At 38.7% G+C, this 18,150-nt stretch overlaps 1 protein-coding gene across 1 annotated transcript in view; it reads right to left on the bottom strand.

Annotated features, from left to right (window-relative positions):
- Positions 1 to 18,150, bottom strand: part of astn1 (astrotactin 1) — a 424,302-nt gene that overhangs the window by 352,868 nt on the left and 53,284 nt on the right. The window contains exon 2 of the mRNA XM_040039526.1: positions 1,193 to 1,374. Coding sequence (XP_039895460.1) covers positions 1,193 to 1,374 — 182 coding nt within the window. The remainder of the gene's footprint in view (positions 1 to 1,192; positions 1,375 to 18,150) is intronic.

Raw genomic sequence — 18,150 nt, 5'->3', positions numbered from 1 at the left:
AAGGGGCAAGAAGCAGAACTGGCACCCTGGCTATCTAATTTCCACATAAAAATGCTGTCATCACTGAAGCCTGCGCACCTTGTAGATGGACTTGATGTTTGCTAATACATGTAAAACATGCAGAGGAAAGTCAAAGTCAGTTATCCGTCATTATATTAAGGTCTGAAGGTCAATGACATTCAGCGGGTGTTGAAGCACAGCTCCGTGCCTCCGTTCAGCAGATATAGCTGCTGGCAAAAGTCTTCTCAAGCTGACTAATCATTTGTGTATGCAGCTATAATATGCTTTCAATGTCTGAAAATACATATCATCCATCAAAGCACGATTGTAATGTCTTTGGGCTAGAAAAGGGCACTGGGAGTAGGTGTGGCATATCTAAGATCTAATAAATATACATTTCCTCAGGCAAGAAGAGGAAGCTGTGAGATCTAAGGATTCATTTCCTTCTCTGCCGACAGAGCAGATAAGGTTTGATACAGTGTAAGCATGCAAAAATCTATATTTTGCAGGTGAAATGTAGAATTTCATAAGTATATGTTTTGCTGCCATAGTTTATATAGCACTAAAATGGCTAACAGTAAATACCCTTTTTTCTTTATCATTAAAAGTCCACTTTGACCCCATCCATGCCTTTACAGTCATAAAGCACATCCTTACCCTATAGCAGGCTGGATGCGCCATGCGCTTAATATATGTTTGATCTAAATAACTCTGGCCGGCATGTGACTGTGGTGGAGACTGAGATATCACATATATTGGGTCAAAAAAAACCCTCAACATACTACAGAGTGAACTGCAAGACAGAGGGAGGCTTGGGGGGGATTTGTCGCATGTAAAACAGTCATCGTACCATGACAGAAATCTACAAGATTTGTCTGCTTTTTCAGAAAAGAAATATGCGGGTTGTGCTGTTTCATTTGGAAGCAAAAACAAAAAAATGTGCCATCTTATCAGAAAAAGACAGATCTCGGAGTCGTTTTGTTTCAGAGAAGAAGAAAAAACAGTGACGTCGTTTCATCAATTTGATCTCATGTCAGTTTTAATTAAAGAAAGAAAAAAAATCTTCCACCAACATTTTTCATTTTGCTAAATTTTGCCCAATTAAAAAGTTCTTATATGTGTCAAAAGAAAATGAACAGCAATATAACATAGCACTTTCCAGTTTTAGCTCTTTTTAACACTGAGGATTTACCATCACAGAGATGTGCAGGATGCGGAGCTCCTCCTTCGTAGAGACATTGGCTGGATCCTCAGTCGGTTCTGGGAGGCTCAGGCTGCCGTCTTGGTGATGGATGTGGAAGAGCAGAGTGCCATTCTCCAGCCACTGCTGCCTCCAGCGCACTAGAGGGATGTCCTCCGAGTTCCCAGAGATCTCTTTAAAAACATAAAAGACAAACACAAGGGCACTCAGTTAGAAGCTTTCTGCTATTGCACATAAAATATTACCAATATCTTGGAAGAGACCCATTTAAATTTGGACAGTTTACCAGCAAATGGCATCTTCTGATACTGGAAGGTTCAATCGTGCAGATATCAAATATGATAGAAAGTTAGCGAGTGAGCAGTCAAAGGCACGTGCAGTTTTAACTACACAATAAAAAAAAAAAAACACACACTACAAGCGTTCACTCAACTAACAAAATAAGACAGAAGGGACACATATTCAATTTAATTTAATTTATTTATAGCAGTCCTCCTCTGTCAACAGTCATGTCATGGTGCCTTATTTTGTAAGATAAAGATTCTACAACAAAGAAAACCTAAACAACCAGACAACCCACTGCAATCAAGCACTTGGTGATAGCTGGAAGAAAAAACCCGATATCACAGCAAAGTGTGTGATAGACAGGCCGGTCCATCGTGCCCATTTAACACTTTGCTTCTCCAAAACGTGAAATGTACACACTGTAAATGTAAGATGCAGTAACAGCAGAGTAACAGATGCAGTAACAGCAGAGGAAGATGTTTTATTTCAGGCCAAAATGAAAATAATCACGGACATTTTAACACATGTACATGTAGATACATATTAGCCTCCTAGCTTAATAGTTTCTGGCGATTAAGGACTCTGGAATGCACTTTATACGTTTTTTACTCAGTACCGACTTCATGCCTTTAAATATGTCATCTCACCCTGCCGGTAATGAAATTTCTGCATGCATGTACATTTCACACTTTGGAGAGGCAAAGCGTAAAACACGGTGGACCAGCGTGTCTGTTACAGGTTTTGCCGTGATACTAAGTTGGAAGAAACCATCAGAAGATCCAGGCTCAGGGAGGGGCAGCCCCCTGTAAGACAATAACAATTATACAACTAAACGTCATTACGCAGAAACAGAAACATCGGACTTATTTTAACCTCTATTGACAAAACAGTGAAGGTTTGTTTTATGTCAGTTAGGAGACAACAGAGAAAACATGTGACAAGAGAGTGATTGAAATCATCAGCTTCTATATTCCACATGATTAAAGTAACATATTTACACACATTCATAGTCCCCAGGGGACGAATCCTCCCACGTCACTCGTGTTTTTCACATTCCACAACAGATCATTGCATACTGGGTGCTAGATGAAGAGTCAAGGTTAATCCCTTTACACTTCATCTAGCACCACCATCAGGTTGGACTTTCAGAGCATTTAGCTCAAAATGCCACTTTTACTAAGTATAACCCACAGAGATGCTATCATCTCTGTCACCTCTTGTTTGCATGGGTAACAAAGTTTATTGGCATTGTCGACCAAGACGCCTGCAATCTGATGAGCAATTTCATATTTGCAGCGCTCGGCGCCCGTAACCTGAGAGATTCAAGGACAGTCGTGACAGTTGTGACATTTTCTATTACAGTAATTCATTCATTCAGTCTGCATTGTCCGGAAATGATTTATGCAAATACGTTGAAATGGATTGCACTGTTTTAGCGTTTTTCTGATCCCTGCTTATACCACTCCCACAGCTGACAGCCGTTATATCCATGGAAGAACAAAAAAAAAAGAAAAAAAATAAACCCACGAGAAAGAAATGAGTAAACAGTGATTTTATGGAAGCAGTGGAGCATGAGAAACATTGTGCTTTGTGTCATACCTCAGCTCCCAAGACAATAAATTCCCCTCCTAGCTATTTGAAATATTAGTGATGTACGCCAAAACACACAGAGTGCAGAAATGGAAAACATTATGAATGCATGGCAGAGCGTTATGGGTGATTTTCTGTTATGTAAGTGTGAAGAGTAGCAAATGCATCAGGTTCATAAGTTAGCAGAAGTCCTGGAAGACATAAATCGAAACAGAGATCACTTAAATTGCAGCTTAAGTGGAATATAGCGTATGTTCCAGATGTGATTTTATGACTGACTTTCAGCAGCACTAAGGAAAGCAAGGATTTGGTGATCAGATCACGGTCTAGGATCAAACTGGTTAGGTATGTTGTACCTGAACACTACATTATATTGCATCAGGTTGGAGTTTCAGAGCATTTAGCTTAAAACGCCACTTTTACTAAGTATAACCCCACAGAGATGCTATCATCTCTGTCACCTCTTGTTTGCATGGGTAACAAATTTTATTGGCATTGGCGTGCAAATCAACAGATCATTGCATAAGTGACTTGGACTGTGAGACCTACATTCCGCCTCCAGATTAACACTTTCATTCATTTATTCATGCATTCATTCAGTGAGTGACTTATAAGCCTATAGAGCATGGAAGACTCTTTGTCTTTATGTCTCATACAGCTTCATGTTTCTGTCGCAAAAGCATCTTTAACTACTACCAGTTATTTTGACTCTTCATATTCAAGAGTCTCATAAGTAAAGTAAGTAAAAACTCAACTGAAATCTTTTAACATGAGAGTGCTAACAGAGAAAAGAAAAAGGGATCACATTTCAGCTTACTGGCTAGTCTTCATTAGCTCCATGAAATCAGTTTACAATCCACATTTACAACTGAATGACCTGACAACCATACATTAAAATGCCCGTATTCCCCATAATATCATACTGTATTCTAACAGAACACTCAGCTCTCAGCAGATCTGTTGACTTATTTGTCGTTTAAAGCGCTTTGAGTGCTGCAGGAGAGTAGAAAAGCGCTATATTAGAATCAGTCCATTTACTTATTTGTGGTACCTAAACTTACCAAAATAGAACAGGAGGCAGAGCTTGTGCTGAACTTGTGCCACATAATAAAATGGGAATGACATGTAAATTCAGTTATATAAAACAAATGAAATCTATATTTATATAACATTTACATGAAAATAAATAGAATTTAGAAATGAACAAACTCTGGATAAAACTGCAGAAACCCTTTGAATTGTAACCAAAATCCAGTGTCTGAAAACTAAAAACAAAACTCACAAAATCAAGAAAACTTGACAAGTGGAGAAATGTGAGACTTTCACTTGACAGAAACTGAGACTTGTGTACTTTGTGTCTTTGTATTACAGTTTTTATGATTGCTGGCTGGAGCCATTATTTCCATTTAAAATTCTTATTAGGAATTTGCACATCAAGTCCTCTTTACTGCCACCATTTAAAGTATGGTTCACAGTGCACATCCTCACCCTGTTTATGGATTACTTTGGAAACCAATGCCTCTGAAATAGACTATTACGCTAATTGCTAGCATGACCCAGTACAGTGCACAAATCTATTATCCAAATATATTACGCTTGCTCTACTGCTATACAAGCTATCAAATAATTTATACCATAAAGAACTTAACCGAGCAGCAAACACAATGGTAATGCATAGCAGAAATAAAAAGTGAGGATGAACTGAAAGCACCCAGTCCATTAACAAACATTCCATAATTAATCAAAGTCCACAGTGTTTGGTGCAGCGGAGGACTGATTGTTGCAGGGAGAAATCACAATATGCAAATAATAAAGAGGATTAGGCCTGATCAAAAGAATAAGCCCAGGACTCATTGATGAAAACAGTAAAGTAAAACACTCAGTAGGACAGGAACAAGGACTGGGAAAGCATGGGGAGGCTACACAGCAGTGCACTGGCAAAACACGAAAGTGCTAGAAACACCCAGCGCTATCAGCACTAAATCTACTTAAAGCCATGTGTGGAGAGCTTTATATAAACACAGGCTAACCACATTCCACACTAGAGCATTACGCTGATAAGTGGCTGAGACGTAGCTGCAAGCCAGATTTTCCTGCTGATCACAGGCTTTTGCACAGCTTGCCAAACTTCAGGGGCATGTATCACCTTACACAATTTTAGCACCTGCACATCATGGGACCTCACTGATTCAAGGCTTCAAATTCTGTATACGTATATATAAGTTCTGTCTTTGCACACATTTCATGTTTCAACATAAAGAGAAAAAAGCAGAGAACCAAAGGGTAAAAGGGAAGAATAAATTTTACACATTAGCTAGTAATTAGGAGAGTTAGCAGCCTGCAAAGAGCAGTTGCAGACTGTCCCGCGGCACTGGAGCAGCTTTGCCAAGCCAGAGAAAATTTACTTAGGTGATGTCTTCAGGGTTATACAGGTTGATTTTTACATAATTAGCATTATTGCTACGAGTTTTTACTTATTTAGGCTGTTAATCAGCCACAGAAGGTTGAACACATAAATTACTGCATTGTGCAAAAAGAGCAACCAGTGTTGCTTCTGAGGATATCAAACACAACTGGATTTGTTGAATAGGTCTCCAGCAAGTGCCAAGCTATAATAAACAGCATGCTTTAAGTATGTGAATGGATTCCATGCCATATATCAGACATCAACTACACAAATACAACAAGACAATCACATTGCTGTTCTGTTGTCGGGTCTTTAGCACCTTGAGGTGACGGATTTGGCAACAGATAAACAAAACAGGACTGAATTGAATTATTTTTTGCTAAATGGAAAAAACAGATTGTAACATTAAGTGTGGGTCTATCCATTTAACGATACACTCATATGTTCTGTTTCAGAACATATGAGTGTATATTCTGGCACATCAATCTCTGAATGTGGGGCAAACACAAATAAATGATTCGTCTCCGTTTCCTGCACAAATCCAGTTTTTTATTTTCCTTTAATTTGGAGGCTGTTTACTTTTCAGCTAGATTTGTAACGCTCTGTTTTATTTGTTGCTTGAAAAAGTTTTTATTTATTTATTTATTTTTTAGAGGGTACGCCCCAGGGCAGCTGTGGCTACAGCTGTAGCTGCCTCCACCAGTGTGTGAATGTGAGAGTGAATGAATAATGGAATTGTAAAGCGCTTTGGGTGCCTTGAAAAGTGCTATATAAATCCAATCCATTATTATTATTAGTAGTAGTAGTAGTAAGTAATATAAAATACAAATAAAAATGTCATATTCTTATGTGCAAGGATAATGGACAGGGTTAATCACTGATAATGATTTTAAAGGGTTAATTAGTCCCAGTAAAGAGTAAAGTTCTTCTTCTATCACTGGAAGGATTTCATATGTATGCCTGAAAGGCTGGCTCTCTCTCTATAAACACTTACCTGCCTTAAACTATTCATTGAATGAGCTGACACCATTGATATTTTGTGCACACTCTGTACATGCATAAGATTACAATACAGCACTTCACCTTGTGCTCTGTGAGTGTGCACCTTCTTCGTCGGACAGCCCATTACACTGATTGCTGGCAAAGGACGCTCTTGCAAGCTTGATAATAGCCACAACCCCTATACAGATTTTAACCTGTTTATAAACCAAAAACACTTCATGCTTTCACCATGACTCAGCTGTGTGCGTGTGCGTGTGCGCTTGCCTGCATTTGTGCGTTTGTAATTGTTTGGCCTGACAGTAACTGATGCCCTCATGTCACAGTGAAGAGGGACTTCCCTCGGCTCATAAATAAGATTTAAGAGTCCCGACTGGTTTTAACCTAAATGCAAATCATGTGCCAGAGTGTGACAGGGCACTTTTTAAAAAGTGGGCTCTCTGTCCCTGGGGACTAGTTTGCCATGAGAGCTGGATTAATGAGACCACCACAGTACTCCCTCTAACCATACACAGTGCCACCCAGCAGAGACGAGGCAGGAGAACAAAAGAAAAAGGAAAAATGGAAGAAAGAAAAAAGAGGAAACGGAGTAGGGAGGCAGGCTGAGACAGAAAATTGGAGAGGAGATGAAGGGAGTGGCGGAGAGGAAGAAAAGTAGCCACCTACCAGCATCAAAATGAATCAAAGTAATCTGATTAGGCTGCATTATTAGTTTACCTCCTCTGAATGCAGATTTGCAGTACCATTTAGTTTAAAGGAGTTTTAGTGCCTTTAGAATTTAATTTAAGTAGCCCTTATCTTAAGCATTTTGAAAGCAGTAACTTTCATGCCAGCATAAACTAATGGATAGCAGCACCACAGAGAATTACAACACGAAGCATTTTAACATTCCCTTGGTTACTGACAGAGCACAGACCACCCAATGTTATTACCGACAATTCAGAGTGTGCTTTGGGGCTGTCACAGATCTCCCTTACATGTGTATCATTAGCACGTCGAGTGTATTGCATTAAATTCAGTAAAATCTCACTCCACCTCAGGTCGCAATCATTTCTGCTTATTCAAGCACAACTGATGGAATTAGAAAATTCTTAAGGGTTTTTGCATTATATCACCTGTTAGTTATACAGTCTCGATCAAAAGTTTGAGACCACTTGAAAAATGACACAAAATCATATTTTTTTCTTTTACAAGGTTTCAAGTAGAGTTTCAACATGAAACGAGAAGAAATGGGAGTCAGCCATTTTTCAAGTGGTCTTCAACTTTTGATCTGGACTGTACAACATACAGGTGATATAATACAAACCATCTCATTGTTATAAAACATATTTTGATCTGGGGGACTGCACTTTATTTTCCCAATAAAGTAAACACGGATGTAAAAGAGCTACTAAAAGATGTGACTCGGGCATTAATTGGAATAAACTGTTCATATGAGTCTTTTATCCCTGATGCATGTCTGTTTGAATGCATTTTAACATTCCCTTGGTTACTGACAGAGCACAGACCACCCCAATGTTATTACCGACAATTCAGAGTGTGCTTTGGGGCTGTCACAGATCTCCCTTACATGTGTATCGTTAGCACGTCGAGTGTATTGCATCAAATTCAGTAAAATCTCACTCCACCTCAGGTCGCAATGATTTCTGCTTATTCAAGCACAACTGATGGAATTAGAAAATTCTTAAGGGTATTTAAGAATTAAAAAATGAATTTGATATCAAGATTAATGAGACGTGACAGAAGCAAACAAATTTCAGTAAAGCAGTTTGTCTGGTGCAGTTCAAGGAACATGCGGGGAACCTTTTTTTCAGCAATATAACACTGTCAGTTTTTAGCACCCAGCAGGGAGGTTTTGTTCTGTTCCAGGCAATAACGTCGCAGCGAAGTGTCAGAGGTGGAATAAAATCATTCATCTTATTGGAGGATGCTTCTGGATAAGATGAGGGGCTGAGTGTTAAACTGGAGCTGCAATAGAGTCGCACGGGCCCTCCGGGACTTTTGAGGCTAGAGCTGCTGCTAACTGCATTACCAGTCTGTCGTTGTAGCTACTGCTGTGACAATAATATATTATCTGGTCAGTTTATCACTGTTGCAAAACAATTTGATCTACTTTGTAGCATTCAACTATGCACATAGTTGATTTGTCCAGATTATAGAGTTTCTGTCTCTAAGCCTTCTGTCTAATATAATAAGAGGAAGGTTCTGAAATCATCTGCAGGCAGTGTTGCATACTGCAATCTTTCAAAACAACTCCTGTTATATTTATTATTTGTAGGTGGCAATGTGGACATTTTTAAAGTGGGATCAAATCTTTGTTTTCATACTAACCAAACAATTAATTTAATTAATAAAAAAACAGGAAGAGTAGAAAAGGCTTGCTCTTTGCCAGTTAAAAATGAGGATCTTATAATAACTGGTATGGAGTTAATTCATAAAACATGGTACATGCTGTTGTTTTAGGTACTGGACATACCGCACATTGACAGCATGAGGCATCATGGTGCACTCAAAGTCACATTCTGATTTAAAGATTCAGGCTTCAGGCAGCCTAGAGAAGCTTCAGTTCCTCATATCCTGAAAACTACAACTATTGCTTATTAATAGCAACACCGTGACATTTGATTTGACTTATATCTCATATTCTAAACTAGGTACAAGTAACTAAACCTTCCTGTGTGCGTAAATAATTTATACCTATCGGACATCTACAGTATGGGTAATTAATTGCTCTGTTCTAACTGTGCACCTTGGTTTGACTATAATCACCCACAACCAAGTCTGACAACCACAGACATTCACTGTTGTCTCCAAAATGCACTCTTCTGATTATTTTCAAATAATAAGTTAATGTGCTTTGAACATTTTTTCTCAAAGACCAGATTTTCTTTTTCTTTCAAATATGAAGGACCTATATATAATATAACCTCCGCACACTGTCCTGCTTAGCATAATTTTTATTCTGTTACAACGTTTTGGTCTGTGCGCCCTTGGTGAGGTACAGAGAAGGACCTCCAATCCATAGGGTTAAAACTGAAACATGACTAAGGGCTACGTCACTATTGGCAAATCAAATGGATTATTGTGATAAAAGAAAAAGCAATTAAAAGCAGAGAAAAAGTAGTAATACTAGTAATAATATGTAATAATAATAATATGTAATAATAATATGTAACAACAGTCCATCATCCTGTACATGCATGGACAATGCATACATGCATGGAGATTAGGATTTTGGTTGCCTTTTAAAAAAAGACAAAATAATCTCAGTGAGAAACAAAATCAACAACCACAGCCCATTCATGGCAATTCATATATACATAATAGCCATGGGCACCGGTTTACCTCAGTGTGTGAGCAGGCAACCACAGGCCGCGTGGCTCCAGGTTTGAGTCCGACCCTTTGCAGTGTCTTTCCCTCTCTTTCTCCCTGACTGTCAGCCAATCTCCTCCGTGTTATGTCTCCTGTACAAATTTACATAAATCTTCGATCGCTAGCAGTGTGACTCTGAAATTGGTTCCATTTTATAATACCGGACTTATTTTTCTACAACGGTTTGAACTTGAGGGTGTTTAAACAGAAGAGAAATATATGTACACACACATCTATCTATATATATATCTATTAGGGGTGCAACGATACACAAAATTCACGGTTCGGTTCGGTTCGATACTTTGGTGTCACGGTTCGATATTTTTTCGATACAAAAAAATGTTCATGCATTTTTAATTTGTCATTTATTAAAATTATAAATATATATTTTAACTCAAAAGTACAGTTTTTAAATTTAACCCTAACCCTTGTGCGTGTTTTTTATTTTGACAGCGAATGCGCACCTGCGGACCACTTATGTGCAGCCCTGGTTATTGCAGCCACAGAAATTATTTTGTCCATGAAACCATAAAGCTGCACTTTCTTTTTGCCTTATATTCTGATTTGTCATAACTTCTCCGTTTTGTGGTAAGCTTTTCTTTGGCTGTCATTTCTTCACCCTGACCTGTCTTATTTGGCTCAGCAGAACTGAAATGCTTTTACACGCTCACTCACATAAGCTCAGCGATTCTCTGCGCGATCAACCTCTCACATGTTTAAGCTTGCTGCGGGAGATTTCACTTGTCATGTTTGCATAGTAAGCTAACGATTAATAAGACGATGTCAGGAATTGGTGCACAAATTATCATCACTCACAGATCAGTGCTGTCGCTCTCTATACACAGTTCGCACGATTGCAAAGTGAAAGCAAAAAAACAAGCGCAAATTCAAACGCGACTTCAATATGTCACATATTGACAGTGGCTCACCGATGCCAATGACATAATTACCCAGCTACATTTCTGAAAGAATGCAAAAGCATTGACATATATTTTTCCTACAATAGCCCGACGGGCAGGGAAGAGATAGATTTTGGTAGCCCGACTGAAAAAATCGCTAGCTCCGGGACGTCGGCTAGCGATATTGCGAGCCCTGATCTGATTGTTGGCTAGAAGAACTTATCAAATGTATCACATTTTTTCTTCCATTGGCATCTGGCCATTGCTGTCATCTAAAGATGGATTTTATCAAGCAGTGACAAAGCCATTTTCCTTCAGAGATTAATTTGTAGGGAAACAGATGTAGCATTTGCATAATTCATCAGCAGCTTGTTTTGTGGATGAATTACGGTAATCACTGGTTACACGTAAATCTGTCTACCTGCAGACAGAAAAAAGGGAGAGCATTTGCATAAGACTAACTTTATCAAACCATGTCTAAGGGCCAAATTTGCACAGCATAGTAGAAGATTAGATACTGTCGATAGAATAGACTTTCCTTATTGCTACATGAAGTGCCACCTGCTGGCTAAAATTGCAAAAACAACGCAAACCTGGCTCATATAGAGAATAACGATGTGTAATAATTTTCTTACATACAATTTTCAGAGGAAATTTACACTGTAAAATGAGAACATTTCATAACAATTAAACAGGTTAATGTGTAAACTCAATGGGTTGACCCTTTAAAGAAGAAAGACTGTTTTTTTTTCTTTTCTTCTTCTTCTTTTTTTTTTTTTTTACACATGTAGTTAATTTTAGAAAGTTGATCACAACCTAACACAAATCATTACATTCATTTAATCCTTTCATTATATTTGATAAACCATTTTTTCCCTGCTTTCTTGACAAAATAGGTGCTTTTTCTTTGGATTCTAAGCATGGTTACGCATGTTGAGTGTGTGACTTTGACACAATGGGTGGCATCTGTGAGTAAGGTATTATTGTAGCAGTTTCCCACCATGCAGCTTTTGTGACTGCCACGCTTCTGGCCAAGTCCATTTGAGCAAAACAGAAGGTAAACACCAAATACAAGCTTGTTGGCAATTTGTCGTGGGATAGAGCTTTGCATGTGATTAGCTTGTTTGCTTAATATGTTTAGACATGGTAGGTCCATAGTGTATGTGCGCCACAGCACAGATTATTACAAGGCTGCTGATTACTACTGAGTGAATTAGTCATATGTCTGATTTAGACTAAGCAGCAAAACAGATTTAGAGGTAGCAGATCAGAATGAGAAGAAGAAGAAGACGATCGTGATGTTGTAGGCAAAGTGCTCCCCCACCTCCAATTTCTTACCAAGGCAAGATTGTTTCAGAGCGAAGATTGTTTAGCCCTGGTGTCATTTTGGTGGATTTATGGGTACTTTTCTACTCAGCTTGCCACAAAGCAGTTTTCTCCTTGTGAGTCTGTCTGCAGGGAAACGTGAAACACTATTTTCCGGAGAAAAATATAGTTCAGCCTATCCCAAAGGCTTCATTCACTCTGCCAGCTCCGGTGATTATTTCTACTTATTTATTTATTTTTTGAGGGTGACTTTCTGACTTGTTTAAAAACACTGACATATAACTTATCTCGAGAGGTAAAGATAGGATTGACATGGACTTGTATGCTCAGCCAAGCTGAGATGCCTTGATAAAATGGATTACACTTATACAGTCAAAAATCCTAGAGTTGCCACAAAGTGTTTTCCAGTCCGTTCAGCATAAAACATTTTTTCTCATCTCAAGTTTTTGTGGATAGTGAAGAATGATACTGGGCCATCTGCACCACAATATTCTGCTTCTACTCTACCATATACTGTTTTTGCTTTGTAAGTCTTGAGCAAGACTTTCCAGCAAAGTGTTTTTGAAGCAAGGATACTCTAGCCTTTCTGAAAGTTTTTCTGTATGACTATTTTCAGAGGAATACTTTAGTTTATTAAGCCACTTAATACTAACCTATGAATCATTCACAGATTTAAAAAAAAAGGCACCAAACTCAAGGGATGTCTATGCATAACAGACAGCTTGAAAAGAACCATTTTTAAGTCCTATCTTTATCCACTTTGTTACCAGCAGCCAGAAAATCTAAAGTGTCAGAAACAACACAGTTTGACGGGTATAAAATTGTTTTCTTTTGGGATTTTTTGTGCTAACAAGGTGACTCCCAAAGAGCTTAAAAACCTTGGCATGGTGAAGCTGTGTCATGACAAGATTTGAAGAAACTGGACAACTGGAAAAAAAAAAAAAAATAGTGTAAGGCCAAAAAGTTATCTAGAGCAGTTGAAGAACATCTGAAAGTCATGCCTTAAAAAGCAGGGGAAAAAATCCAGACATGACCTGACGTGGGATCTTAGACATGCATCTGGTCTACCAGTTGACTTATCTACAGTTCGCCAAAGCATCATAAAATAGTCGTAGTGGAAGGTTCGCTTTCAACAATTCATTCTCAAAGAGGGGAAACAGGCAGAAAAGGCGGAGGTACACCAAATTACACAAGTCTGAAAATCAGTGGTAACAGGTCTTATGTCAGAAATGAATCCAAATTTGAAATTTTTGGTTCAAATCACGCCGGATCAACAGTGAGTGTCTGCAATATGGTTTGATACTAACTTTACAGCCACCTCACTGCATTTTAGCTAGTGGTGTTGGGGATCTGGTCAAAACTGATTTGAAAACTGATTTGTAAATACAAAAGAGTACTGTCAGATTTCGAGCCACCACGCAATACCGTTAGCAACAGCCTCACTTTCAGCATGACAATGATCATAAGCACACCATTGATGCAATAAAAGCACACCTGGACAGAAGAACATACAATGTAACACTATCAGCCATGGATTGGCCTCCCCAGAGCCCAAACCTCAGCATTACTGAATCTGTGTGGGATCATCTTCACAGAGAATGGCATCCAAAATTCAATGAAGAGCTTTGGAATCTTCTTCAAGAAGTCCGGATAACTATGCCTGAAGACCACTTAAAGAAATTAGAAGAAGGCTGTCTACGAGAGTTCAAGCTGTGTTGACGATTAAAAGCGGTCATACCAAATATCGACTTTCAAGCTTATTAGAATTGTACCAACTAGTTTTTTCTGCTTTATATAGTATATTTTCATTTATGTTTGCACATTTTTCTAAAAATTGTTGCACTTATGTCTCATTTCCTGGTTCACAATGTTTGTGCAGTACTGTATGATGATTTTCAAACACAGCACTGTCAATACTTTTACAAAAAGCACTTTTTAAAAATTATTAATTCAGTTCCTTTTGCTGCTTCTCTGGTTTTGTTTTGACCAAAACAAAGCTCTTACAATTAGCACAAGTTAATGCTGTTGGTATATTTAAAGAGACTAAGTTGCGTTCATGCACAATACAGCTCTAATTTTCATCTATGAGATTACTCACAATGAGCCCCAGGCTTGCAGTGTCAAAGCTGTCCTACCTTTACAACCACTTCCCTGTGAGTTCAGTGAAGTATGAAAAGCTGTATGTAAGTATTTCTGGAGACTATCATAAACACCTCCTGAGATGTTTATGATAGTCTTCGAGGATATGACCTTGCTGCTAGTTCAGACTTCTCCTCTAATGAGTATGATGGCCTCTGGTTTTAGAAATTCTGATGCACTACCTGCCAACTCTTGGTCATAGTGTTAATTAGTTTTGATTACTTTTAAATAAAAGTCAGACAACATAAGATTATTTTAAATCCTAACATGCTTTTCCTGTTTTTAGCACCCTGAATAACATCCCCAAAATATTAAGCATAGGATAGAAGCTGCTTCTTATTTCCATACCACTGTCTACTTACCAACATTTTCTGTGTATCAACACTAAGCAAAGGACCTTCAAAATGGGTTCATCTAAAATTCTGTATAATGGCATAATTTGTAATCTTCTCATCATAAGTCGGTTTTCAAATCAGCTAAAGGTACCCTGATATGCATTTACCAAACTGACCCTGTGCTTTATTCATCCCCAGCATTAATATTCCTTTGAACTAAATGTCAGGTTCATCTGTAAGGGGTCCAACCCTCAGCAAGGGGCCAAGGAGAATGTTAATTATTATGGGAGCAAATTGACTTTCAAGTTCAGAGGTTGCTTTAATTAAGCAAAAGCAACTTGATCTGCAGAAGCACAAACTGCCCTAAGACTCACCGCATGGCTCCTGGAACACCTGAGAGCACGACATTTGATTGTGACCGTTGCACAGTTTGTGTTGGTGTGTGCAGAAAAAAATGAAAAGTAAAATCAAGCTCTTTGATTTTTTGTGTACATATATTTCAGACAGAGATTAAGCATCGACACCTTTCAGATATTACTGTGTTAATGCAATACGTTTTACTGCGAGAGTTTCAGCTTACTGGAATTATTGATGACGAAAACTCCTAAACAACTCTTTGCAAAAGGGGAGTTTCTTTCTGGGGAAACCAGTGACGTTATGTCGATCAGATGGAATGAGCTTTGAAATAGCTAACCCTTTTGGATGGTAGTGGATGAAGTATCTTCAGCATAGCCTTTCATACGTATTTTTTCTCTGGCGTTTCTAGAGGTAATTATTCTGAGCAGCAGAACGAACAGAGAAACCCAAAACTGCACTCATAACTTTTCAGCAACACAGCTGACAACTCAGCATCACTGCTAACACCGGAGAAGCTGGCGCAAGAGCAAAGAAAAATGATACTTGGCAAGCTCACAGCATTCACATTTAGCTCAAAGCACCACTGTGCCTAAATGTAGCCCAACATTTAGACACAAATAAAGTGTCTACTTTATTTCACACTTTATTTGTGTCTAAATGTCTAAGCCAGGTGGCAGAGCACCTGGTGGCTGTGGCTCAGGTGGTAGAGCCGATCAGCTACCTGAAACATGACCAACCTTCCAAGTTATTTAGAAAAAATGTGTCTTGTATTCTATATCATAACTTTGAATTTTGATTTAGTCTAAATTTAAACTATTTATGTCATACTTTGACATAAACAGGGCATGATCTCTTGCCTCACCTACAGGCATTCTCAAAATGTATTTTTTATTTTCATGATTGTTTTCACCCGTGTAACGCTGATCTACCACACCAAGTAAGATGTGCAAAGACGTCCCTGAGACAATCCAACACATAACAGCAGGGTGCAGAATATATAGGACCATCTGTACTGAGTATGGTCTGGAAGTCCTGAAGTCAGATGGGGATACAACCATGGGGTGGTTGAGAATGACCAAATTAAGATTCTGTGTGACTTCCAGATAAAGACAGACAAGTTGGTAGGGAACGACATCTGAGATCTCTGCCCAGAAGAGCGTGTAGCACATGGGAATTATATATATGTGTGTGTGTGTGTGTGTGTGTGTGTGTGTGTGTGTGTGTGTGTGTGTGTGTGTGTGTGTGTGTGTGTGTCGGATTCACAGCACAGTGACTAGACTCCTCAGACCCAGATATCCTTCAAAGAAAACTAGTTTTTGCCCCTTGTTTCTGCAGTCCTATTGTTTTGGTCATTACAAGAACTTTCATACTCAGTTCTCTCCCCAACAACATACTGGGCATATAAAAGCCTTCTTCAGACCTCCATCCTATGTTAACTTTGCCTCTTCATCTTACACCAGATACATCCAACAGACATGTGGAACTCTCAGTAACACATTCTGGCTTACCCCAAGGGTCAAGACTAATTTGGGAACTGCAGAAAAGATGTGTGGTGTCCCTCTGTGGGTTTAGCAGATTGTGAAAGAAGATGTGAACAAAGAGAAGACAGAGCATAACTGCTGTTAAATGATGCTTTAATTCCCTCATTCTGCAAACAAAATATTTGCTGTGCTTTGAGTGTTTGAAGCTGAAGGTATCTCAAAGGTAATTTTAGGCTGGCACACGTTCAATTACAATACATCTGCAAATGCTAATTGCAGATTGGTTAACAGTGCTAATCAGCAAAGTCATTATGATAAACAAAACAGAAGACACGTGAAATACTAATACGGAGAGCTGTCTGATGAAAGAAAAAATCAAAATGGGAGTCATTTCATGGTATTCCTAGATCCTATTGCAACAAGAGAATTTCAGCTTCCTCTGTCCTATTCTGACTAAATTATGTGGTATAAGCACACTGCTGGGGTTTAGCTACCTTGGTGTCCAAAGGCTATGTCATATAAGTAGTAGATATGAATTTTCTAAATTTAATCTGAATTCTGCAATTTCATCATTCAACTGCAGTTTGCTGTAGGTTTATTGTCAAATAATGAGGTTTCCATATATATATTTGGACACTGACACAAGTTGTTTTTTAACCCCTTTACTGAAACATATTCCAATTAAAGTTATATGAGGGACATGGATATAATGTGTAGACTCTCAGCTTTCATTTAAGCGTATCCACATTCAAGTTGGGTAAAGGGTTTACGAGTTTCAGCTCCTCAACATGTACCACCCTCTTTTTAAAGGGACCGAAGGTAATTGGACAACTGACTCAAAGGCTATTTCATGAGGAGGTGTGGGCAGTTTCTTTGTTATTTCATTATAAATTAAGCAGATAAAAAGGCCTGGAGCTTATTTGAGGTGTGATGCTTGCATTTGGAATATTTTACTGTGAACAGATAATATGCAGTCAAAGGAGCTCATGCAGGTGAAACAAGCCATCTTTAAGCTGCGAAAACAAAACAAAACATCCAACAAACTGCTGCAATATGAGGAGTAGTAAAATCTACAGTTTGGTACATCCTGAGAAAGAAAGAAAGAAAGCACTGTTGAGCTCAGCAACACAACAAGACCTAGATGTCCACGGAGAAAACTGTGGTGGACGATTGCAGAATCATATCCATGGTGAAGAGACATTGCTTTACAACATTAAACCAAGAAAACAACACTCTCCAGGAGGTAGGCGTACTGATATCCTTCCAAGTCTACCGTAAAGAGAAGACTGCATGAAAGTAAATACAGAGGGTTCACTGCAAGCCACTCATAAGCTTTGAGACTAGAAAGGGTAGATTAGACTTCACTTAAAAACATCTAAAAAACGCCAGGACAGTTCTGGATAAACATTCTTTGGACAGATGAAACTAAGATCAATCTCTACCAGAATGATGGCAAGAAAAAAGTATGGATATGATCCAAAGCACACCACATCATCTGTAAAACATGGCGGAGGTAGTGTGATGGTTTGGGTGTGCATGGCTGCCAGTGGCACCGGGATGCTAGCATTTATTGGTCATGTGACACAGGACAGAAGCTGCCAAATGAGTTGTTCAGAGACATACTGTCTGCTCAAATCTAGCTAAAGAAACTCAGCAGTTTAACAAAGCAAAGAAGTGAAACATTCTTTATGTCGTTCTGACTCCAGCTTGTCAGGTGTCCAGTGAACCAGCGGTCACCTGACTCAAACAGTCCTCATTT

Source organism: Simochromis diagramma, unplaced genomic scaffold (genome assembly GCF_900408965.1).
Source record: "Simochromis diagramma unplaced genomic scaffold, fSimDia1.1 OVJJ01000337.1, whole genome shotgun sequence".
NCBI classification, from domain to species: Eukaryota; Metazoa; Chordata; class Actinopteri; order Cichliformes; family Cichlidae; genus Simochromis; species Simochromis diagramma.
This window is presented reverse-complemented; position numbering and strand designations above follow the sequence as displayed.